This window comes from Candidozyma duobushaemuli, assembly GCF_002926085.2.
Source record: "Candidozyma duobushaemuli strain B09383 chromosome Unknown A_B09383, whole genome shotgun sequence".
NCBI classification, from domain to species: domain Eukaryota; kingdom Fungi; phylum Ascomycota; class Pichiomycetes; order Serinales; family Metschnikowiaceae; genus Candidozyma; species Candidozyma duobushaemuli.
Window position 1 is genome coordinate 2,475,204 of NW_020289901.1, and position 24,055 is coordinate 2,499,258.

The window sequence follows — 24,055 nt, forward strand, 5'->3', positions numbered from 1 at the left end:
CACTTTATATGTCCAAGTAGTCGGCCTTGACTAGAAGCTCGAGAGCTAGGTGGGTGGGTATCTTGAATTCAGGAATCTCGCCCAGCTCCTCCTGGTCCTTATATTTGTAGTGATAGTGCAAGTAATTCACCACCACGTCGAGGATCTCGCCGTCCATGTCCAAGTTAATCTTGCCGGTCTGACCCTCTTCAAACTCCTCCATATTTCGAAGCACCGAGGAAATCAGCGCCACGTCTTTCATCAAGATAAACTTGTGGTTATCGGAGGAAACAAGCGTAATATAGCTTGTGGAGGCGTCCGGTTGGGCCATGATGAAAGTAAGGGCAAGTATGGATCTTGATTTCGCGGTGAGCAGAGCTACATAGCACAGGAAGAGCCACATAGAGGGAAGATAATTACTGCACTTTAAGCTGAATAATTTTGTTATAAGTAAGATCTGGATGTATCGGTAGGTAAACTCTTCTTGAATTGAGAGCTCAAGCAGACGCCATCGTTGAACTCGTGTATAAGTGATATCGTTCTAATGGGAGAAGGAAATTTTCAGGTACTTTGTAAGTGAAACCTTCAACATCTTCCAATAAAGAATCGGCTCAAATTTTACACATGGCATCAATCAATTATACTCTACTTCTTCAAAAACTATCGATATTGCGGCACTGGGGTAAACCAACTCGAAGTCATTGCTCCCCAATCATGTATTCATCTCCCAAAACTGATTTTTCGATTCCAATGACATAACTTTAACCAAGACCTTTGAATAGATTTGTGCAAGTAAACTTTCGAAGTCAATTTCGGTATACCTGACTCTCGATCACTTCCATTTGTAGTACTTCTAGTTTCGCAGCCATATTTATCTACACGAACTGCACTGATAACTCACCTTCCTTACATCCACACAGCCAATGCTAACGAATCCAAGTCTTTCATGGCAGAAACTCCATGACGTATACTATAGCATTAGGACATGCTACGACTCCTTGAATTGGTCCATTGAAAACCTCTATTCCAATTACCGAGTGGCCCTTTCAACTTACACCACCTTGATAGCATTAGCCTCAAGACAGGCCCAATACCCAAACGTGATCGATGTGTACTCAATTAGCGGGAATAAGTTGTGGTCTGTGATATTCAATTCCACACCACAAGAGCACATTGTCGATTTCACGTTCTATAACGAGGACTTGCTTGTGGTACTCAGCAGCGGCAAATACAGACTCTACACGGACTTCCAAGGCACTTTCAACGAATATTCTTACAAAGAAGGCCTTTTGAGCTTGAGCGGCCAAGAAGATGAGTCTAGTAAAAAATACGTTATCACCAATCTAGAGAATGATGAAACCGAGGAAGCATTTGATGTTATTGAAGCACAAGTCTGGGGCACTCTCCTCGTGCTTCGGCATAAAAACAGGATCACACTCTCCAATTTGGAGACATATCAGAACTTTGATCTTTCACTTAATCATTTTGACTTGACGTTGGTGAATTGTATCGCTTTTCTCTCGGCGAGTGAGCTGATTGTCGAGTTTCTCCTAAGCTACTCGAACACTATTTATATTGTGAAACTAGATTTGAAATTGCAGACTGCAAGCTTTGATGATCAAAAGCTTACTGATGGGCCTTTCTCGAGAATTTCAGTCTCACATAACGGCTCTCTTATCTCGATATTCAATGAGAAATCTTCAAAAATATTTGTTGTTCGAAAACTGTTCGACAAAGTTTTGCTAGAATATGATACGTCCAATGAATCAAGTACTCCCTATATGATTGAGTGGGCCGGTAACGATGCCATCATTTTGTCCTTGCGAGACGAGATCAAATTGATTGGGCCAGACCAGATATCCATTTCGTTTTTCTACGACATTGTTGATCAAGAGGACTTTGATCTCGATCAATTGCTCCGAGAAAGCCCAGAATCAGACCTTTCATTCACTATACCAATAATCAAGTCTGAACCAGATGGGCTCCGCATCATAACTTCGAATAAGGTAGAGTTCCTCACTCGCGTACCTCAATCATCGATTGATATACACCTGGTTGGATCTACCCATCCGTCATTAATACTATTGGATTGTGTATCCAAACTCAGGGAACAGTCTCTGAAGGCAGATACAAATATCTCACTTCTTAAGAGTGAGAAATCCCTCCGAGAGGCTATGTCCGGGTGTTTAGACGCCGTGTTACACGAATTTGATCCCCAATGGCAGAAAACAATTTTAAAGGCCGTCTCGTTTGGCAAGATTTATGACAATGATTACTTCAACGCAGAAGAATACCTCAGAGTTGTCAATATCATCAAAGTGCTTGACCAAATCCGGTCCTCAGAGTTTGGTCTATTCTTGACATACGAGGTCGTGACTATAGTGGGCTGGGAAACTGTTATCCGAATGCTTTTGAGAAGACAAGAGCATCTCTTAGCTCTCAAGATCATCGGTTTGGTACAGCTCCCCGATCTCACAAATTTGGTGTATTCGCATTGGTGTTGTTCCAAAATCAGAAAGGAGCTCAATCTCTCAGACTATGAACTCTTTAAAATTGTGGCAAAAAAATTAATTTCGTTGGAGAAGTTCACGCCTGGCGACATGAAGAGGAACCATATTTCCGTGCTTGATATCTCTAATGTTGCTTACCAAGAGGGAAGAGTTGATTTGTGCAAGCTTCTCATCAATCTTGAACCATCAATGTTGGCTAAGATGAAGGAGTACTTGATGATCGAAGAAACAGAGCTTGCTCTTGTGAAGACTTTTCAAGCAGGAGATCTTGATCTCTGTCGTCTTTTACTCCTCCACCTTCAGAATACTCTTCCCAAGCTTCAACTCTTTAAGCTTTTGAGTCAAAACGAACAAAGTGGTCTTTTTAAAGACACATCAGCGAGACAACTTCTTAAGGATGAAGAAATAAAGGTGATATTGCAGGACAACTTATTCATAAGTGGCGACTTGATTGGAAATTTTTGGGTTCAAAACATCGCAAAATACAACGCTTCTCTTGTCGACTCCTACTACAAGAACGAGAGCAAATCCCTGGAAAGAAATTTGGTTAAAGTCAAAAAGTTTTTGAAAGAAAATGACGTTTCGGACAACAGCAACTACGAGGAAGTTTTTCAAGTTCATAAGCAGAAACTTCATGGGTTGTTGAACAATCTGAAGTACACTAAGCTCATTCAAAGGGAACTTGCAATCCTAGAACTTAAGAAAAAACTTTCTGAGATGTACCAAACGACATTTTTTGGAGTCAAATCACTCACAGATATACTTGTGAAGTTGATCAAAATGCATCAAATAAAAACTGCGGCTAAGATCGTCAAGGATCAGAAATTACCACAAGAAAAACTTTGGCATTTGGTGCTAGAGGTATATTCCAAAATAGGGGAGTTTGAACGTTTACATAAGTTTATTACCACGAATAGCAGTGGCAGTAAGCTAAAATCCCCAATTGGAATGACAGTCATAGCTCAAACTTGCATCAACTATGGGGCTCCGAAAGCCTACATCTCGGTGTACATTGGTGCCATTAATGATTCAACCTATCAAAGGGTAGTTGATCTATTCCTTCAGATTGGTGAATTCAAGTTAGCAGCCGAGGAGGCTTTTAACAATAAAGATGCCGAGATGTTACGAAGTATCTTGAAAAGAGCCCGGGGATCAAATGAGGATACTATTTCTGTGATCAAGAGCTACATCTCGCGTATTTAGATTACCCAATGTTTCAATATATTACTCCGGGTCGCTTTCGAAGCGACCATTTCTAACCTTCCCACATTTAATACCTTCTTCGCCCGTCAACCACCTTGGGATGGTCCTTGGGTCGACGACAGCCGAATCCTCTTCAAATGCATTAGCGGCCAACTCATGAAGTCCCGCGAAGACATCTGTCCCAATAAGTTTCATAGTAACCAGTGACGGCTCGTCATCATTTTCCTTTACTTGCTCGTTCAATTCGAACTGAACAAACCTTACCGGGGCGATAGATGCAAATTCGTTCTCTAATTGTATCTCCAGTTGTCCATTGGATACTTTTGCTTTTTTAAGCGGCCTCACATCATCATAGAGTCTTGTAGACTTGAGAGTTGCTCCTGCGGTACCCTTAAAGCGAATATTCGCAAGCTTTCTGAAGCGATCTTCCTTGGATACTGCAGTCTCTTTTTTCGCCTTGTGATCTAGCTGCTTTGATATACTTGCGAGAGGCGAACAGTCTACCGTTCCGTCAGCGTAGGGCGTCCATGCACCCAAACTATTGCCGAATCTTGAACAGCCTTTTAAGATATGCATGGCCTCGAGGGACCTGACAGCTTTCTGATTTGACGGCGTAGTTAAGCGATGTTGATCACGTCGATTGTGGGAGAGGCAGTTCTCCACCACCGTGAGAATGACTTGAGAAACAAGGTCAGCCCCAGGCGAATGTATAAGATGTGGCGAATTGCAAGGAAATGCCAAAATGTATGGTTTATGCGACGTTATATGTGGTTGCTGTGACCTGGATTGCTTTCTTCCACGACTGAGTTGGGGCATCAAGTCAAAGACTTGGACACGAACTAGTATGAGGGGCAATTTCGGGTGCTTGCAAACGTAGATATACGACATGAAAAGCTTACTCAATTCTGCTGCCAAAGCGTCGAGAAAGATGGAAGGATCAAGTGATAAAGAAATCTCCTTATTTTCGACATTCCTGACGGTTGACAGGTTCCACAAAAAGGCACTGGAATTATCGACAATTAGCTGACAGTCGACCTGAGCTAACTGAAGAAGATTTAGACCCCGGCTCCAGTACTCATATAAGATCTTATCAATGATCTTGGCTTTGGTCCATTTCTTCTCACTCTCTTTCATCTCGGCAGCATCATTCCGTGCCATACGGTTGAGCTCTACCTGGCTATGGGACGCATTCTCCTTATCTAGTTGGGGTTGAGTGTTTTTGAGTCGAGGCCAAAGCAGCATAAGCGCTATGAGACTCTGTTTTTGAAGTCTGTTAAGAACCGCCGTAAGTACATCTTTGGAAAGGACCGGAACGTACGTGTTCGGTAGTACGTTCTTGTGCTTTGTCCTTGTCATGAATCTGAATATGATTGATCTGATCTCTCATGTTTGTATTTTGGTTACACATTTACACCCGTACACCACATATATTGAAAGTCAGAAATGCTTCCTGGAAGTGTAGTTTGAGCTATTTAAGAAAGGAAGTAAGAATTTTAGCTTTTGTGTGTATGCTCTGAGAAGAACGGAGAGTTTATCTGATAATATCCGTGTCCGTGGGTGAAGAAGTATGCATAAATGGCTGCAAAACGCGCTGCACCCCACTTTCCATGGCAAGGATACCACCTATTCAATAGATCTTTCCAATTCAGATTCAAAAAAATATGAAAATCATCAATCCAACTTTTTTGGCATAGCGAGAGCCGACACTTTGAATCAAGGATATACATACATGTCACACTGATAACCTCACAAAGTCAATGGTCGAAAAACTGACCGCAGATACTAAAAACATTTTATTTCTCTTGAATCTCGCTAAAATAAATACGGCGAAAGTCAACAAATATATGGTCCATTCGTAGATTGCTTGCACTATGGCTGGACTCAACTAGTCCCCATACATTGATGGTGCAGTATAGGTACATTTTTTTGAGATGCTCATCTCTGCGCTTTTCGCTAGTTCTCCACACATAATGTCTGAAACCACGGAAGCTACCACCGTGAAACAAGAGGAGGTTGATGACAGCCTCGATAAAAAGACCCTTTTCGTCAGGGCAATTCCAAAAGAGGCAACCACAGCCGAGCTTCTGGAATACTTCTCCCAGTTTGTTCCTGTGAAGCATGCCGTCGTTGTCACCGACGATGAAAAACAGTCCAGAGGATTTGGTTTCGTCTCGTTTACTATGGAAGACGATACATTGACTGCGTTGGTCGAGTCCAAGAAGGTCAAATTCCAGAACAGATTCCTTCGAGTCGATATTGCAAAGAGAAGAGACAGAAAAGGTAAAGACAGCACCGAACCCAGAGAGAAGGAAGAAGCTGCACCAATAGAAAAGAGAAGATCCCGTTTGATCATCAGAAACTTGCCATGGTCGTGTAAGGACGCCGAAAAGCTTAAGAAGCTCTTCCTGAAGTACGGTGGTGTTCATGATGCATATATTCCTACTAAGAAGGGTGGCCTTATGAAAGGATTTGCCTTTGTGGTGATGAAAAAGAAGACTGCAGCTGAAAGGGCTGTCAAAGAGTCTGTTGGTTTGAAGATCGACGGCAGAGAGGTCGCTGTTGACTTGGCTATTGAGAAGTCCAAGTGGGAGCAGGTTAGAGAAGAAGATAAAAGCACCGCCAGAGAGAGAGAAGTCAAGGAGGAAAATGAAGACGAGGTTGAGGTGAAGGAGGAAGAGGACTCTGAGGTTAACTCCGAAAACGAAGATGACTCTGAGTTCGACGAACTCAATGGTGACAAGGTGAAGGAGGAAGATGACATGGACGAGGATGATGAAGAGGAAGAGGAGGAAGAGGAGGAAGAGGAGGAGGAAAAAGAGAAGCAGAATAGACAAGATGCTTACTCTATCTTCGTGAGAAACATTCCTTACGACGCAGACAAGGAATCCTTGACTACCCATTTCAACCAATTTGGCCCTGTTAAATACGCATTGCCTGTGATTGACAAAGTCACTGGTTTGGCTAGAGGTTCCGCTTTCGTTGCATTCAAAAATGAAGACTCCTACAATGCTTGTCTACTGAACGCTCCATCCGTGTCGTCTACATCGATGTTGATTTCTGATGATGTTCTGCCTGAATATGTCTACCAAGGCAGAATCTTGTCCATTGTGTCTACAGTCGACAGAAGTTCTGCCAGTCGTCTTGCAGACAGAAACCAGAACAAAAGGAAGGAGGTTTACGGCAAAGAGGAGGGCGATAAGGACAGAAGAAACTTATTCTTGTTGAACGAAGGTCGTGTCACCCAGAACTCAAAGCTCGCAGAGGTCATGTCCAAGACAGATATGGAAGTGAGAGAAAAGTCTTACAAGATGCGTGTCCAACAGCTTAACAAAAACCCCACCTTGCATTTGTCACTCACAAGATTGGCCATCAGAAATCTTCCTAGAGCCATGACATCAAAGGCTTTGAAAGCCTTGGGACGTAAGGCAGTGGTTCTGTTTGCTACAGAGGTGAAGGAACAAAAGAGACATCCATTGTCGAAGGAGGAAATCAGCCGTTCCACGAAAGCTAAGCACGAGTTCGAAGAAGACGTCAAGAATGTCGAGGAGGAAGAGAAGAAAAAGAAGACGAAACACACCGGTGTTGTCAAGCAAGCTAAAGTCATTATGGAAATCAAGGGCACTGGAGAGGCCGGCAGAAGTAGAGGTTATGGTTTCTTGGAATTCAGAGACCACAAGTCTGCTTTGATGGGTCTCCGTTGGCTTAATGCTCACGAAGTTACGACTGAAGAGGTGATGGCTGGCTTGAATGAGGAAGAAAAGAAGGCCGCTAGTCTTGAAGGCCTCACTAAGAGACGTCTTATCGTTGAATTCGCTATTGAGAATGCTCAAGTCGTCAAGAGAAGAAAGGACAAGGTCTTTATCGCCAGAAACAATAAGAGAAAGAGAGAAGAAGGTGATGCTGGTGAAGAAAAGGATGATGATGCCCAGCCTTCAAAGAAGCAGAAGAAGGGCAAAAAGGGTAAGAAGGGCAATATGAACAAGGGCCCCAAACCACCAAAGGAGGAGAAGGAAGAGAAGAAGGAGAACAATAAGTCTGGACTTTCCGCCGAGGTCAAGCAGATAATCGGCAAGAAGAGAAAGAACAGAAAGGGGAAGAACTAGGAGTACATTTTGCATAAGTCTTAATGGCATCGTTAATATAGTTAAGTGAGCTGGGTAGCAGTGCTATTGTTCGTAATCATTAATAACATAGAGCCGCATGTGTGGGTGAGAGTACAAAAGAATAAAGAAGCAGCGGTGGCGGCGACGGCTCCACGGGGTCTATAATGCGTAACGGGACATCGAGGCGGGGAAAGTTGTTCTGGAAGCGACGCTACAAGAAGTAGTCGATACGCTGTTGCTTCGATGAGTTGTTTTTGGCCGCCAAGTCGCCCTCCTGGACCGCACTGAAGATCTTGAAGTTGGGCTCCAAGTCGCTGCCCACTTGCATGACACTAGCAACATTACCGCATCTGTAACAATAGTTTGGAGCCGACCACACTGTGACGACGTCCTTCTCCTTGAAATGGTACCTGAAACCTTCCATGACCAACTGATGCGCTCTTGCTATCAAGTCCAAGTTATTGATATGATTGAACTCACGACTGACTTTCAGGCCAAATAGCCAGCCAGCACCACGGGGCGAGACGGCCCATTTATCGATGTTGTCTGGGTCAGACCAGACCAAGTCACAGAACCCACCCTCATGAGGCACTTCCTGAGCCCTGCTCAAAACACGGATCTGATCCAACATCCGGATCTCCGGCGACAATCCGCCATGCACACACAAGATCTTGCCGTCGATGATGGCGGCAAGGGTTAAAAAGTCAAACACCTGACAGCAATACTTCCACACCGTCGTGGATCCGTATTTCGTCAAGCACTCGTCGTAAAAGCCGTAAACCTGGGTGATTTGTCGGGACTCGTGGTTGCCACGGACCAAGGTGATGCGGTTGGGGAATTTGACCTTGAGAACCATGAGAAGCGTAAACGTCTCCAAGGAAAAGTAACCTCTGTCAACATAGTCGCCCAAAAAGATGTAATTTGAGTCATTGTCCTCCGTGGGAAGACCACCCAGAATCTTGAAAAGCTCTAGTAAATCGTGAAATTGACCATGAATGTCACCACAAACGGTCACTGGCAGCTGCACCGGCTGGATATTGGACTCCTCCATCAAAAGCTCCTTGACAAGCTCACAAAGCTGCTTCATGTCATTTTCCGAAAGCAGTATGCAGTTTTTGATCTGCTCCAACCACTGGTCGGGGCCTCGTTCTCCCATGCTGTAGAGAAAAGTGGAATTAAATATGTACCTGTTCAGGCCTGGCTTTCAAATGACAAATGATGTATGTTCGATGTAGCCCAGCCGAGGCTCCATACGCAGGTCAGACGTGCTCCAACTAGCTGCGAAAATTTTGACTGAGTCCGCACGACCAGAATCAGAAGAAACACTCATACAAATTATGCTTAAAAGCACGATTCTTCGAAACGCTCCTGTGAGGGCGTTGACGGTGGGACGTGTTCTCAATAAGAGCAAAGCCTTGCCCTCGACGCCGGAAATGAAGTCCCGGGAGGCCTGGACTGAATCCACCAACGACGACTCCTTCATCACCAAAACCGTTGTGGGAATGGCCAGAAATATCCAAGAGACCAGCAAACCCCTGTGCTGATTAGCAGAAGCTTCCAGAAGAACTTTGACTTTGGAGCTACCTACGATCCATTCGACTTCACCGCAGACAAGGTCGCCATAGAGAACAAGAGAAGATCCAAGAAAACGCCAGGTCTCCTCAATTACGACAAAGGTGCCCATGATCCTTTCGTCAAGGCCGGCATCAACCCACTTGACTTGTACATGATGCCCGAGGTGTTGTCTCGCTTCGTCTCACTTTCAGGCCAGATCTTGCCCAGAGAGAAGACCAGATGTAACCCACAAAACCAGAAGAAACTCAGCATAGCCATCAAACGCGCCCGTATGCTCGGCATCATGCCAACAGAGCACAAGCACAGCCGCTTCACGCCGTTCCGTATCTTGTAAACGTGTAAATAGAACGCCTCAGTGAGGCATGGAATGAACAGTACGAATAGGGACTTTGTTGTAACATTGTAAGCTGTACATCTAGCTGAGCTGTTAATGGAGTGAGATCAGCTCTTAGATCTGGATGATGATTTGCAATAGTTGAGAAGAGTGGCAGCAGCAGATAGATAAGACAAATACGCCAGGCTTATGAGTCAAGACCTGTGATGCTTCACGATGAGAAGGGAGAGCAATCACTTCAATTGGTCGTGAATGCCATACTGATGAAGGCGGGGGTTACGATTAGCGGCTTGATCATTGGTTGCAAAATATGGAGTGATTGAGGTGGGGGTGTCATGTGGCGTTACTAAATCCAGTTTAGATAGTGATCCTCATGTGTATGAGAATGAAGAGACTGACTAATGGTAAGCCTTGAAAAGTCTCGTGATACGTTGTAGTAATCTTGTCCAATACTCCGGTTCCAGTGGTTTGTTAATTGCAGAGTCAATCACGATCCTTGAGGATCATTCACGATACTAATTGAAGAGCAGAGTCGATTGAATAACCTTGAAAAGGCCCAATTAACCAAAGCAGAGCATTTTACAGAGACTAATGAAATCATATTTGGAAGGTCACAAGACGTTTCGTCATTCAGCGAGGCTAGAGACCTGGTTTCGAAAAAAAGATCGGCATATATTAACTTCTTTCAGTGATTCACCCGTATGGCCTCACAATTGAGCCTCTGAAGACAATTGACCTTTCTGTGGTTTGTTCTGCGTCGTTCGCCTCACAATAGCTGTCAGTGCAGCTTTGCAGCCGTTGTGAGAACCAGAACATTCAACCCCAATTGGCCAAGAAATCTCCAGAAATCGGATTGAACATACGAAAATCTTCCGAACCTTACGAATGTAACTCAAATTATAGAAATCTTCAAATCTTCGCCTTCCCATCCACCGCAGTTTCACCGAGCCGCTGATCAGCTTGCTGCCAGTGCGAAATCGGAGAACACCATAAGATCAATCAAGGTCCAAGTCACGCCACTTCACGGTCATTCCCTCGCATACAAAAAACAAAAACCATCTCCACGCAGATAAGCTTTCAGAATCAGGCGAGGCAGATCCGGGGTTAGTAGCAAAGAAGGGCGAGTGGGACCATTGTGGCCTGCACACAACCAGGGGCACCAATAAAAAGCTCTGGTGCGAGGCCACACCTCGCAAGAAGCAAGACCTTTTTCAAAAGTCATATTCAGTTAAAACATGTTGAGACAATTGGCCGCCAGAAACACCGCCTCCGTGAGAGCCTTCTCGATCTCCAGAAGAGCCTTCGTCGAGGGCCCAAGCAAGACCGACTCTTTCAAGGAGAGAGAGAATGCCCAGGAAGGCGCCTACATCAAGAAGCACGAGGCCGAGAAGTTGGCCAAGTTGAGAGAGAGATTGGAGGAGCAGAAGAAGGTCGTCGACAAGCTCGAGCAGGACCTTAAGGACCTCAAGAACTAAGCGCTGTGGCGCCGTCTGTATTTATGAATACAAGTCATGAACCTAGCAAACTGTAGAGCGGTGGGGGAGGCTTGTTGCTTCAAGTCAATTGGGTAGGCAATCGATAAATCTGAGGCTGATTTTGGCAAGCGGCCGTCAATGGCTATCAATGCCACCCGTTGGATTTTTCACCTCTAGTCGTTGGACAGAAGCACTCAATTGAGTGATGAGATGCACTTCCAATTGGGCCGAGGACCTTGGTATCCCACTATCTCTTCATTTCTCTAAGTTCAATTCACATTAGCGCCACTCCACTTCGTGATCACCCCAGGTTGTGTGAGGCTTCTTCTCCTGAGTGACCCCATTGTTCGGCCACAGTGCCACTACTCCGGCTTGGCCGTTGACGTGTTTCATAGCCTAGGTGGCAATTGAAGTTGATTGCTTCGGAAGTTGGATAGAGGAGGCAGAAGGTGAGGTTGTGGCTATCAAATTTGTGGTACCGGGAGTTTCTGCAATGACTTTCGAAATAGCACCGAGCTTTCATTTCAAAAAGTATCTTCCAAAGTTTCATGAAGGGATTTACGAGAGTGACCGTTCACAAAGGTTGAAAATCCAAACCAGTATTACGCAAAGTCGGCTCTATTGGCTACTACTCTAACTCGCTCACAGCAGTCTTTGGCATATGGCGATAATGTATGGCGCTTACTGTCAATGTTCTCTTATCAGCAGTCCTAAGAGGAATTCTCAAGATTGAAATCGATGGCTTTACAGATGAGTAGATTGTTCATGCTCAAGATTCTTCTCTTTAGAACTGAAAGAAAAATTTGACCTCGATTGATACAAGTCTATTGGGCAAGATCTGTCAGTGGGATGGCCGGGATCCTCCATAGCAGGTCCAACTTTTATACTTTTAGAATTATTTGAAATAGCGACTCTCAAATGGACGATCAATTTTCTTAAAGACTGCAATCTTAGATGTGTACCGCTCTTTGCTTTCCTAGGTTGCAAAAAGACCACAGGATTGAGCGCTCAAATTAAGGTCTATTGTTCTCGACCGAACAATCAGATCTTCCGCAACAATCTGTCGACATCGCTAAGGTCACAAGTGAAAAAATGCATCTTGTCAAAAACTGGCCCGAACCAGCCCAACCCCACCTCGCCGCGGATAAAGGAGATTCTCAACATAAGGTCCGATGCAGAAACGGCGATGAATATCTTGAACAGGACGGACACAGGGGCTCCCGCATATCGGTAGTTTCAATCGATTGAAGCCAAAGCAGCTTCAAACAACTTCATATTATGAATTGTACTTATCGTGAAGGCTCTTAGGGGATCCGCGAATCTGAGCCTCGCTTATGCTCTTCACTTGTTCGTTGCAGCTAGCACAATTGCGCAAGTTTGCTGCCAAAGCCTCTAGACGATCACAAAGTTGAACTGTGGCAGGTGCCAAAAAATGTCACTGAATGTCACTTTTTAGCAGAAAAGTTGGCTTTTCACCATCGAAAAGGTACCTCGTCTCCTTATCTCCAGCGACCCCGTTTGTTAACTGCGACCCCACATTTCACATATTGTCTCCGAGACGCCTTGCACAGTTCTCCAGCAGATCTAGCATAAATACAGCGCGATCTCCCCCTCAAAAAAGTCAATGGCTCTTCCTTCGTTAAGTCTCCTTCTGAAGATCGCTACGGCGCCATGGGTCATTCTCAAGACCACACTTGAGTACTACATCACGGGTACCGTCTACACCCAAACAGACCCCGAATTTGACTCCTTAGCAAAGAACTTAAATGTCGCCACGGCAATTCATTTGGCCCAGGGTATCAGAGGCAGAGATGCTGATCTCGTCATGGGCCTGATGTACTCCTACTTTGCCCGCTACAAGAACATGCCTGCTGTACTGGGACTACCGCATTACGGAGAGAAGGTTGTGGACGAGGAGACTTTGGCTTGGTTGGTGCGGCCTGAGGGTGCTAAAAAGGCCATTCTCTATCTCCATGGCGGTGGCTACCTGTTCCCATTTGCCCCTCAGCAGTTTGCGGGTATGATAGGCGTATGGTACGCTGTGGACAGCGAAAAGCGCCAGGACTTGGCCATTGCCATGTTGGACTACCTGGTCACGTCACACGGAAAATACTATCCTACGCAGATTTTCGAAGCCGTCAAGGCGTACCGCCAATTGGTGGATCAGGGCTACGAGGTTATTCCAATGGGAGACTCAGCTGGCGGTAACTTGGCGCTTGCAGTGGCCCGTTTTGCAGCCTACCCTGCCGAAGCTGAAGCTCAATTCTCACGCTACACCGACTTTAACTGGGAATTTCTGCCTCTCCCGGCGCCTAATACTTTGGTACTCATTGCTCCTTGGGTGCACACTGATAAGGGAGCTGCAATTTATCCTGGCGTGAACCACGACGGTGATTTCATCAGGCTCTCGGTCAACTCCAAGGGTGATCTTTACATCACAGGGCTGGACCGCAAGGCTGTGGCACCGTTTGTGGATTTCAATGGCACTACATATGAGGACCACTGGGCCAAGGTGCCTGCTTTTGTGGACGGCGCCATACTTTACATCTACGGTGAAAGAGAACTTCTTCGTGGATCTCAAGAGCTTTTCGCCAAGGAGAAGGACAAGGGCACATTCACCACAAAGATGCAGCCGGGTGGTATTCACGATGCCATGTTCGTTGTGGATGTGTTGGACGTCAACCTGAAGAAAGGCATGGCCGACGTGGTTGCAGGCAAGCACCGGTCCAAGTTCAATTTTGGAGCTGTAGGTGAATTTCTCGATAGCCGTCTCTAGGTCAAATATTGAAGCAGGGATGATCACTGGAAATTGTAGTGCTGTTGGGGCTTAGTGGCTGCAAATGCATTGTGCTGGGTGCACTACGAGGTAGCATATCTAGTTGCCTAAGCGAGGTTGAACAATGGAGGCACAGAATTAGCTTAAATGCCCTTCAGCAGATTGATTTGAGGATTTTTGAAGAATCCGATTACGGTACCTCTCTCTCTATTTTTTTTGTTAGACCAAAGAATTCGCCCCCCCCTGACTTGTGTCGCCAAAACCACACAGAATTTGAAGGAAAAAGCGAATGTTGATGAAGGAGGAATTTTTTTTTTTTTTTTTTTTTTTTTTTTTATCGAGGAATTGTATAAACCGAAAAGGTAGTTATGTTTTTCATGGTGAACAGAAAGTTGAAGCAATTAGAGACAAAGCGAAGGGAGTTTTTTGAGATCTCTCCTCGGTTCCAGAGGCGGACCAGACCCAATAGGCCCTCAGGCGAAAAAGAAATTTCAGCACATCTAACACCCCGGCTTGGCCGTACTATAAGGTAGCGTGCACCGGAAGCCAGTGATCCATCTTCGAAAGTCAATAACAACGAACCCGCCGTTGCTAAATCACTAAATGGCAACGATAAAAAATAATTTTTAGCCTGCTGATCATTTCTCTGGATTTGCACCAAATCCTTCTGTCACGCTGCGGCGCTTAAAGTTTCATTACTACAAGATCCTCCAAATCCAGGTCACCACCTCATCTCGGCGGGAGAAAAAATAAATACGTCACAACCAAGCCACTAACGTCACGATGAAATCGGGAATGGTGCGTCTCGAGACAAGATGCCTCCTTGTAAACACCTTTCAGCCACTTACCTCATATTTGCCCGAACGAGGTTTTCGGGTATTGATATGGTTCTTTCTTTCTTTTTTTTTTTTTTTTTTTTTTTTTCTTCGTCCCTCGTAAACAAGACCCTCTCCAAGTTTTCTCAAATGACCGGCATGAGTCCAGAGCACACAACCGCGCCCCTCGGTTCGGAAGCGAAATGGAACCATATCGTCAGTATCCTCTTCAACTAGCACTTCTACTGAAAAAAATTAAAAGAAGCCAAAAAAGAAAAACTGAAAAAACATGCTAGTCCGCTTATTATGGGGCGTCTTCAGCGTGCAGCCTAGTGCTTGCTGACGTCAGCCTGCGCAGAGTAACCACCCTCTCACATGCCTGCACTTATATATCCGTCTATATAATCATACCAACCACTTTTCCATAGTCATCATGTCTCAAAAACGATTATTGAAGGAGCTCAAGCAGCTAAACAAGCAGCATCCACTGCTTACAAATGCCCAGATCATGAGTTTGGAGCCGGTGTCGGAGGACTCCTTATATCACTGGAGAGCAGTCATAGCCAAACCAACAAAAGCAGACAGTGCCTACTACTATAATGGCCAGTGGACGCTAGAAATCTCGGTCGGAGACGCATACCCCAAGACCCCTCCATCGGTGATTTTTGCAAAGAAGACGCCGATCTGTCACCCTAATATCAACATCGACACAGGAGAGATCTGTTTAGATATCTTGAAGGACGAGAGCTGGCTGCCGGCTTGGAATTTGGAGCACATAGTGGTGGCGATTTTGATGCTTCTAGATGATCCTGAACCGGACTCGCCGCTCAATATCGACCTGGCCAACCTCTTCAAGCTGGATAAAGCCGCTTTCGAGTCGGTGGTCCAATACAACTTGTGGAGACACGGCACATTCTTTGAAGGTACCAAAGAGCCTTCTGGGGTAAAGCTGTATGCCATCATTGCCTACGACATGAGTTCTGAGGAGGAGGACGAGCCTGATCTGGAGCAGGAGACAGAACGAGATTTGGACAGAAGGGGCAACAGAGGAGGCCACGGAAGCGGTCTCCTTGACGAGAGTTTCCAAAATCTTAGCATAAGTGGCGGCCTGAGTGGGAACGGCGTTACCGAGGGCGAAATCGAAAAGCTACAAAGTGAGGCAGCTTACATTGCCAGAAAGCATGAAGAACAAAAGGAAGAGAATGTCAAGCAGATCCACCAGGTTGGCGAAAAGGTCACCCAGGAGTTTATTGAAAAAGCCAACGAGGTCGGTGCCAGCTCTCCGATCTGCCCCAGCGAAACCTTCCAGCTGATGTACATGCAAAGTGTCCACCAGCAGGTTGCTGAAAACGTTCTGAAGCAGGTTGAGGAGATCTGTCTTAAAAATGCGAGTTCTCCCCAGCCCAAAATCCTTACCACGCTCACAAAGTACCCGCAAGAAGATGTGGAGCAAGTTAAAGAGCGGTTTCTCCGGCAAGTCGACCAGCAGGTCGACGAAATCAGAAGAATCCATGAGCGGAGACAGGCTGTCGCCTGAGTCTGGTGAAGGCGATCTTCTGCCACGGCCTCTGCGAGAGTCAAGAGCATCCTTCACCAGCCTACGGCGGAAGCTTCTGAGAAGCCTGCGTAGCATACGAAAAAGCAAACTGAAAATAGACAGCACCTAATGAATGAGTAATATGAATTATGGTAGGCGTGGAGAGAAGGAGTTTTAGGTTTCAAATCTGGGTAGCTAAGTGGTCCACCTAATTGGTCCGCCTAAGGTAATAACAGATAAATTACCAGCTACACCAATTATCTGAACATTATGGGTAATGTTAAAGTATTTGCTCTATGGTGACGTAGTATAGATAGGCAGTGTACGACCGATTTCGCAGCCACCAGTTGTGAATCGTTTGATCTGCACCTCGCTTCTGCTTTTCTGAAACCCAATTCAAACAACTTTGAAAATAGACCCAATTCACATCATCCGAAACCACCACAACCAAATCAAATTGTCGATTCACTCAGTCCCACTATCTCCCACCATCCTTACCCTTTTGGTCCCACCGCGGCTCCTACAGGAACTGGTTTATTTACTTTTCGAGAAGCAAACAAACAAGTACTCATCATCACCACCATGGTCGTTGGCGAAAGCAGAACAGAGCTTCTTAACTGGCTAAATGCCACTCTCAATCTCAATTATTCCAAGGTGGAGCAATGTGGTACTGGAGCAGCTTACTGCCAGTTGATGGACTCCATATATGGTGGAGTTCCCATGGGTAAGGTCAAATTTGATCCCAGTCTCAGCGAATACGACTCAAGAGCAAACATGAAGGTTCTTCAGGCCGCCTTCAACAAGCAGCGGATTCTGAAGCAGATCGAGGTGGAGCGTCTCATCAAGTGCCGTCTTCAAGATAACCTAGAGCTCCTACAATGGTTCAAGAGGCACTGGATGGAACACAAGGACGTCAATGTGGTTTACGACGCCGCATCCAGAAGAAAACTGGGCGGAGCAAGAACCCCTCTGGGACCCAATTCCCGCAGAAGTACCATGACTTCCAACCCACCTAGTGCTGGATCAAGCTCCAGACCCAGCCGAATCAGTTCAGGCAGCTATAATGGCTCAAGCGATCCTCCCATTTCTGTGCCTAAAAGACGTGTTTCCAGCCAAGGCACCGGCAGAGTCACCGATGACCGTGTTGCTGAGCTCATGGCGCAGTTGGACCAGGCCAAGGCAGAGGTGAGTGAAAGCAGAACCAACGTCGAGACACTAGAAACGGAGAGGAATTTCTATTTCAACAAGCTACGGGAAATTGAAATTTTGACACAGCACATCGATACCGCTTTTGAGAAGGACGATGCCAGCTCGAAGGAGATCCAGGGTATGCCCATCCAGGAATTGGTGAAGCAGGTGCAAGATATACTATGGCAGAAGGACAACGGGTTCGAGAGCAACGCCGAAGAGATGGACGCGGAGTTTTTCTAATGGTATGGTTGCATTTTACAAGGTTTGTCTATATCATAAGCCCGAGAACCGAGCCTAAGATTCACCATTGTGAAGATTTCATAGGGCGACTCATCTGACGAGTAAGGCGGGATGGGTGAGCACAGCGGGTTGTGCATAGGCGGTGAGTCTTTTCCTGCCAGTAATGAAAAAACCTCGAGCAGGCGAGACCCTGAGGCGTCTGAAAGGTCCCACTTTGCCAAAAAACATTATTGGAGGGCACGCAAACCAACCAAATCAACAAAAACCCGTTTTGGGAACAAAACTCCACCATTAAGTTTCCCCTTTGACGCTTGCTTTTTTTCGGTTCCGCCCAATTTAACTGTGGCATTGTTCGGTCCATCGCAGCTCTTCATAGAGGCATTTTTTTCGAGGATTCAAGACTCTTGATTCCGACAGCACACCAAATCCTACAAAACCGGGCCTTCTTCTGATGTCGAGCTCACATATTCAACACCCGTATGCTCGCCGAAATTCGGCTGCATCGCCTTACTCCATCCCAGCCAACCATAACCAAAGAGCTCATCTCTCGCTGAGCCATGGCCCTGGTGGACACGCCCACGACCACCTTCACAGCCAAATCCACTCTCACTCATACAGCACAAAAAGCCCTAGCAGGCTTCTGCAAAGCGGGCCCTCGCTCTCGAGGGGTTTCGTTGCCAGACGTATCTCCGAAGGAGAATCTGGCCGGATGAAGCTGCAACTCAACTGTGAGGCTTGCGGCAAGGGTTACAAACACGTTTCATCGCTAGCCAAGCACCTCTGGGAACACACGCCGGAGTGGAAGATGACTAAAAAATTCGTCATGTCGAAGCACCAGCAGGTGCAGTTGCTTGAAGCTGCGTCGATTTTGGTCGGCATGAACGACCCGGTTCCCGAAGACGAAGTTCTGGAGCCTTCAAGCTTGCGCATGCAGAGAAGATTGTCACTGAGGCCCGAATCGCTTCGCTTCAGTGACTCCTTTGGCTCCTCTGGCGGCTTCGAAGTCGAGCAAAACCCACATGCTGCGCTGGACAGATCTCTTTCCTTTTCTGCCCACCCACCGCTGGCGGTTGAAATCTCAAGGCTTTATCCGGGCCATGTAGGCGGCTACATTGATGTCCCTAAACGGGAACATATAATCAAGCGGCGTGAAAGCGAAGTGAAGGAGGAGTCGGAGGAAGCTGCCGAGTCCGACGAAGAGATAATCGGCAAGATGGAGTAGAGCCACAGGTAGGCCAGCAGTGCTGGCCATGGATATGTATAGAGAATACCAGTGTCTTGAATTTAGCAGCCGTAGTGGAGCCCTAACCCGCAAGAAACCCGTGCACCAGAGCATCCTACTAGCGAGAGAAATGCTCGAGACAAGAATTTCATTAACCACCAACCGTGTTCCAGTTTCTGGCCCGGCGGCCACCTGCCAAACATCCTCTTTGCGAAGACCCGTTTTGGTGATTCATCTGAGGCAGAAGTGGTGACGTGGTTGGAAGAAGAAAGCGGACAAAAGTCCCCAGTGTATCATAGTACATCCAGTGGCCCCACTAGGGACGCAAACCACGGGTGTCTCCAAGCACACAGACATGCGTAACGTAGCGTAGCATTCCTCTATTTACAAGTTCGATGGAAGGATGGAATTTTGTGATTTTGTCGTGAATTTGATGGATCTGATGCCTTTGGTTCATTTGGTCTCTTTTGGAGCATCGTCTCCTCTGATGATTTCAGCGTTCAACGGCTGGACGCTTTCGTATTGTTGCTTCAAAGCCATTTGCTCCTTGTGCTCCAAATCATTGGCAGTCTGCTTCTTAGACAAGTTCCTTTGCAAGAGTCTCTGGGCATCCTTGATGGGACCCTGTCTCTGGTTGTAACGGTCGACTTCTTGTTCGTAGTTGATGTAGAAGAACGAAGCAGCGGCAAAAACACAGGAGGCGGCGAAGGTCACCTTTGATGCTGTAGACATTATAAAGAAGATGGAGTAGTGGTTCGATAAGTGCGAGAGTGTGCAGAACGGGACCTAGTATCCAGTGATGCTAGGTGATTGAAAAGAAACAAGGAAATGGGTTTAGATAAAGAAAAAGCCAAAGGGGGGAATACACTGTGTTTTTGACTTCTTATGGGCTGATGTGTCTGCATTGGTGATGTGGTGGTGCAGTGTCTCACATTAGATTTGCAGCAATGGTCAGGATGCTCCAGTGGGGAAGTAGGACAAACAGAAAAAAACTGTGTTTGTTCGAAATTACGCAAGAGCAAGGTTACGAGATTATCACAGAAGACTCAACATCCAAAAGGTAAACACAGCTGCTTTCCAAAGCACAAAGTTCACTCAAGCAAGAGCGGTAAAACTAAAGGCTTGGCTTAGATCAAACTCGCCTAAGCCTACCAGCAACACAACATAGCCGTCTCACATGCTGCCAACTGGAAAATCACAACTCTAAAATTTTAAAAATGTAGCTGCACATTGCACGTCCACGGCTTTATAGTGGGTAATACTCCTCGCTGACTGCGAAAGGTCCCCCCCACGTTGATGCCACTCTCCTACAAAGCAATTCAATTCGATATCAACAATGTCAAAGAGTTCATGAATTGAATCATCTAAGACACTGACACTGGGTCCTTCTGTCCAGCCCGACGGCCCCTGAAAATTCTAAGCATGCTGCATCCCAAGCCTTGGCTTCACGGCTGCAAATGACCTCCCCCCACGCGAGACAAAGCATTGAGGCCGGAGACAAGCTGAATCAAGGAAACAAAGTAAATCCCAACAAAAGCATGTAATTAGTAAACTCAGCTCACACACAAGCCTGAACCACCTTCCCTACAATTCCCGCTCTACAGTGGAGCAACGTTCTCATTGTCTCAACGGCTGCGAAACATTATACACCGACTTGTCCCCAAGCCCTTCTCACGATCTACCAAAACCGACAAAAGCAGACGCCGTTTCTCTAGCAAAAGAACATCGAAGAATCAACTTCCTCGATTTCGTTCTATTTATATTCTAATAAATCCCAGTCGGAGTCACGTCGCACAAAGCCTACTGCCGTGTGGACAGCACCCGTGCACCTCTAAATGGTGATATCTGCGTCTGTCTGTCCATACAACCACCACTTTCTCTGCTGGCTAAGAGAAGAAACCGGCATCAGCGACATTTCCACATTGACGGTGTATTTGTATTTGACACACTGCTTAATACAGCTCGCCGGCCTGCCAATTTGTCCATCTTCGTTGACTTGAGAACCGGTATGTTCATTCATCCTCTACCTGCTTGTGCAATACTAACTTCAGATACATGAGCCGTTTCAACGACCCCAGTGCCGACTCCGGCCAGAGCGGGGAACAGGGTCTATCGTCGCTGGTTTTCGCCCTGCTGGACTCCCAAATAAGACCCACCCCAGTATCCAATTTGACCAAGAACCTCATGTCCTCAGGGCAGATGGCTAACCAAAACCCACATGCCCAACCCACGCCGCCTGACTACGCTCTGCTGGTAGCTTCAGAAAGCCGCCCACAGGGGATTCCTTTTGCAAGAGACAATCAAGGTTTCAGCGGCTCTGTCGATAACAAATTCGCCCCGGCTGGTCTGGGACATAATATCGATCCATCACAAGCTCATCCACATTCTGTATCGTCGCTGTTCACACAAAACCCCCACCTTGGGATTTATAGAAACGGGGCAAAGCCCAACGGCAACGCTAACTACATTCCCTTGGGCCACAATGCCCCGACCATTGTGTCTTCCTCGTACACATCCAATTACTCCCATACACCTTCATTCCAAAGTGCTTCAGCTCACTACATGGACAGAAACGACAGCAATGCCACAACAAACTCAGGCGCCGCTCCCGGAATGCAACACATAGCACCTCACGTCCAGACAGGCTTCCTTCCTTCATCATACAACAAAGCGGCCATGGGCCACGGGCTTCCCACCACCAACCTCACAATGAACTCGGTCAACTCAAGCTCCAGTCCCTACCACCACGGCTCTGACTTCAATAGGTCAAGCTTCTCAGCAACGCCGCAGCTGTACCACTCTCACTTTGAGCCTGGGTCCCATCATCATAGCCAGGTGGCCCAGTCATTGCCCACAGGCGGCTTCACGAACAGGTCACTTCATCCAATTTCCCACAGGTCTTCTCTTGCGAAAGAGTCGCCTGGCCCGATGGGCTTCAACCAACCCCAAAACACTAATCCTCTCAGTTTTAACCAAGGCTTTTTCAGCGAACCGGATCATTATATGACGTACGATGAATACTTGGAAAAGCTCAACAAGCGGGATGCAGAGAATCCCCCACAGACGAAAATGGTTACGACGAGCACCTCAACATTGTGAAATTCCCGGTCAATGACCTTATTACCATGCTCGCGTGTCTCCTAACCAAAATCATAGAGGCTAATGACAAATTGCACCCTAATCATTTTGACACCACCATTGCCATCAGACAGAAGCTCAAAGAGGAGAAGAAGAGGAAGAGGCAGGAGAAGGAGAAGTCGAGACAGCATTCAATCGATAGCATGACGTATTCTAACGACGGCATAAACACCACAGTGGAACACATTGATGAAGACTATGTCAACTCTTCAGGCGATGAACAGGACGACGAGGACGAATTAAAGAACAGATACTTGGCGAACGTGCTTGCATTCCACGGAACAAACATTCCCGGGATTTCGCTCAATGCATATCTCACAAGAGTGCTCAAGTACTGTCCGGTGACAAATGAGGTGTTTCTCTCGCTCTTGGTGTACTTTGATCGGATTGCCAAGAAAGCCAACAACCTCAAGAAATCCCATGACGTCGACGGAGAGGGAGAGGGGCAAGGCGATGGGGAGCAACTCTTCGTGATGGACTCGTATAACATTCACCGGCTCATAATTCTGGGCATCACTGTGAGTTCGAAATTCTTCAGCGACATTTTTTACAAGAACCTTCGGTATGCCAAGGTTGGCGGGCTTCCGTTGGAAGAGCTCAACTATTTGGAATTGCAGTTCCTCCTCTTGCTTGATTTCAAGCTCATGATATCTGTGGAAGACCTTCAAAATTACGGCGACCTATTGCTCAAGTTCTGGAAACGGGAGCAATTGGCGTCCGACCTTGTAAACACTGCTAACCAAGCGGAACAAGGCTCCTCCGCGGCGGCTAACAGTTAGAAGTGCGCAGAAGCGATTCTATCCGCCGCGTGGGGAAAAACTTATTTGATTGCCGAGCCATCCCAGCACACATCGTATGGGGAGGCTGCGGCAAAAAGCGCTAATAGAGACAAAGTAACGATGTACGTTTTACTAATGTAAGCCTTTGTGATGGGTAGGCTTTGTAGGGCCACGAGTGGTGGGGGGCCGTTAGAGATGGAACATACAATGGCACTAGTGCATGAGAGCGCAAATACAATACACTATATACAGGAATTACATTCGTCAGCCGTAATGAGATCAAGGAGGGTGCCATGTGTCAAGCGAAAAACGCATTTTTGAGAGAGGGGCGAGAGGGAATAGAAAAAAAAAAAAGCCGTGATTCATGGCATCAATGTACCCGGATGGTTCCGGGATTGTGGAAGCTTTGGCCGTTTAAGGCTGAGTCAAACTTACATGTAAAAGGCTATTGCCGTGCCCAGCGTGCATTAAATCCACCGGACTTAAGCAGACACACGAGTGTTCACTGCGAGTCAGTGGGCCTAACTATCCTAGAAAAAAAAGCATAAAAAAAAAAAAAAACAGAAAACCAGGAGGGTCGTAGTGCACACGGACGCGCAGACTGCACACGGACGGAATTACTGCGTCCTCGAGGTAATCACAGAGATGCTAGCTCGGTGCACGGCAGGGTCCACGAGTGAAATAGTACCACGGCAGTTTCCCAATACAAAACATGGCTTTTTATAAAAAAGAGTAAACTGTAGACCGGCCTTCTTATGGTCTCGCTTAGTATGCCTCGTGCGGCTGATTGACGTACCAATGCTGCGAGGGCAACTGTGGATTACGAAATATCGCACGGAGGCGGTTGTGCCGACCACCGCACGGATAATGCGGAACGGAAACAACCGCCAGGCTTCCAAGTCACCCAGCCAAGAAGATGTGTGGCATTGCCCCAGAATACTTAGGATGGTAAATTGATGGAAGCATTGGCGAAGGAACTAACTGTTGGGTAGAATCTGACATGCTAAGGCCCGGATTTACGGCAACACAGCCGGCTGCATGGTTTGCGCATCTCGGCGAGAAAAAAAAGAAGAGACCCTGCTGCAATGGCAAGTAGTTAATTTCGTGCTTTCTTTTTTTTTTTTTTTTTTTTTTTTTTGTGTGTCTGTGTGTGTCTGTGTATTGACATTCGACTATAT

The 24,055-nt window shown here is 46.4% G+C and overlaps 11 protein-coding genes across 11 annotated transcripts; 8 read left to right on the forward strand and 3 right to left on the reverse strand. All coding sequences in view use genetic code 12, as the record gives it.

Annotated features, from left to right (window-relative positions):
* Positions 1–4: 4 nt before the first annotated feature.
* On the reverse strand, positions 5–310 carry ELC1 (elongin C; the record flags this gene model as incomplete). Its single annotated transcript, XM_025479691.1, has 1 exon — positions 5–310. The coding sequence occupies one exon, from the start codon at positions 308–310 to the stop codon at positions 5–7; it is 306 nt and encodes a 101-aa protein (XP_025339164.1).
* A 592-nt stretch (positions 311–902) lies between these two features.
* Positions 903–3,692, forward strand: VPS16 (tethering complex subunit; the record flags this gene model as incomplete). Its single annotated transcript, XM_025479692.1, has 1 exon — positions 903–3,692. One exon carries the CDS (start codon positions 903–905, stop codon positions 3,690–3,692), a length of 2,790 nt encoding a protein of 929 aa, XP_025339165.1.
* A 21-nt stretch (positions 3,693–3,713) lies between these two features.
* CHL4 (Chl4p) lies at positions 3,714–5,048 on the reverse strand (the record flags this gene model as incomplete). Its single annotated transcript, XM_025479693.1, has 1 exon — positions 3,714–5,048. One exon carries the CDS (start codon positions 5,046–5,048, stop codon positions 3,714–3,716), a length of 1,335 nt encoding a protein of 444 aa, XP_025339166.1.
* A 614-nt stretch (positions 5,049–5,662) lies between these two features.
* NOP4 (mRNA-binding ribosome biosynthesis protein) lies at positions 5,663–7,795 on the forward strand (the record flags this gene model as incomplete). Its single annotated transcript, XM_025479694.1, has 1 exon — positions 5,663–7,795. One exon carries the CDS (start codon positions 5,663–5,665, stop codon positions 7,793–7,795), a length of 2,133 nt encoding a protein of 710 aa, XP_025339167.1.
* Positions 7,796–8,006: 211 nt separating this feature from the next.
* Positions 8,007–8,951, reverse strand: SIT4 (type 2A-related serine/threonine-protein phosphatase; the record flags this gene model as incomplete). Its single annotated transcript, XM_025479695.1, has 1 exon — positions 8,007–8,951. The coding sequence occupies one exon, from the start codon at positions 8,949–8,951 to the stop codon at positions 8,007–8,009; it is 945 nt and encodes a 314-aa protein (XP_025339168.1).
* Positions 8,952–9,132: 181 nt separating this feature from the next.
* CXQ87_001147 (mitochondrial 37S ribosomal protein bS18m) lies at positions 9,133–11,179 on the forward strand (the record flags this gene model as incomplete). The annotated part of the gene is made up of 3 exons (XM_025479696.1): positions 9,133–9,291; positions 9,324–9,700; positions 10,948–11,179. 3 exons carry the CDS (start codon positions 9,133–9,135, stop codon positions 11,177–11,179), a joined length of 768 nt encoding a protein of 255 aa, XP_025339169.1.
* Positions 11,180–12,803: 1,624 nt separating this feature from the next.
* CXQ87_001148 (uncharacterized protein) lies at positions 12,804–13,955 on the forward strand (the record flags this gene model as incomplete). Its single annotated transcript, XM_025479697.1, has 1 exon — positions 12,804–13,955. The coding sequence occupies one exon, from the start codon at positions 12,804–12,806 to the stop codon at positions 13,953–13,955; it is 1,152 nt and encodes a 383-aa protein (XP_025339170.1).
* A 1,248-nt stretch (positions 13,956–15,203) lies between these two features.
* PEX4 (E2 ubiquitin-protein ligase peroxin 4) lies at positions 15,204–16,307 on the forward strand (the record flags this gene model as incomplete). Its single annotated transcript, XM_025479698.1, has 1 exon — positions 15,204–16,307. The coding sequence occupies one exon, from the start codon at positions 15,204–15,206 to the stop codon at positions 16,305–16,307; it is 1,104 nt and encodes a 367-aa protein (XP_025339171.1).
* Positions 16,308–16,889: 582 nt separating this feature from the next.
* On the forward strand, positions 16,890–17,738 carry CXQ87_001150 (microtubule-binding protein; the record flags this gene model as incomplete). The annotated part of the gene is made up of 1 exon (XM_025479699.1): positions 16,890–17,738. One exon carries the CDS (start codon positions 16,890–16,892, stop codon positions 17,736–17,738), a length of 849 nt encoding a protein of 282 aa, XP_025339172.1.
* An 823-nt stretch (positions 17,739–18,561) lies between these two features.
* On the forward strand, positions 18,562–18,960 carry CXQ87_001151 (uncharacterized protein; the record flags this gene model as incomplete). The annotated part of the gene is made up of 1 exon (XM_025479700.1): positions 18,562–18,960. The coding sequence occupies one exon, from the start codon at positions 18,562–18,564 to the stop codon at positions 18,958–18,960; it is 399 nt and encodes a 132-aa protein (XP_025339173.1).
* Positions 18,961–21,015: 2,055 nt separating this feature from the next.
* Positions 21,016–22,877, forward strand: PCL7 (Pcl7p; the record flags this gene model as incomplete). Its single annotated transcript, XM_025479701.1, has 2 exons — positions 21,016–21,833; positions 22,010–22,877. 2 exons carry the CDS (start codon positions 21,016–21,018, stop codon positions 22,875–22,877), a joined length of 1,686 nt encoding a protein of 561 aa, XP_025339174.1.
* Positions 22,878–24,055: the final 1,178 nt, after the last annotated feature.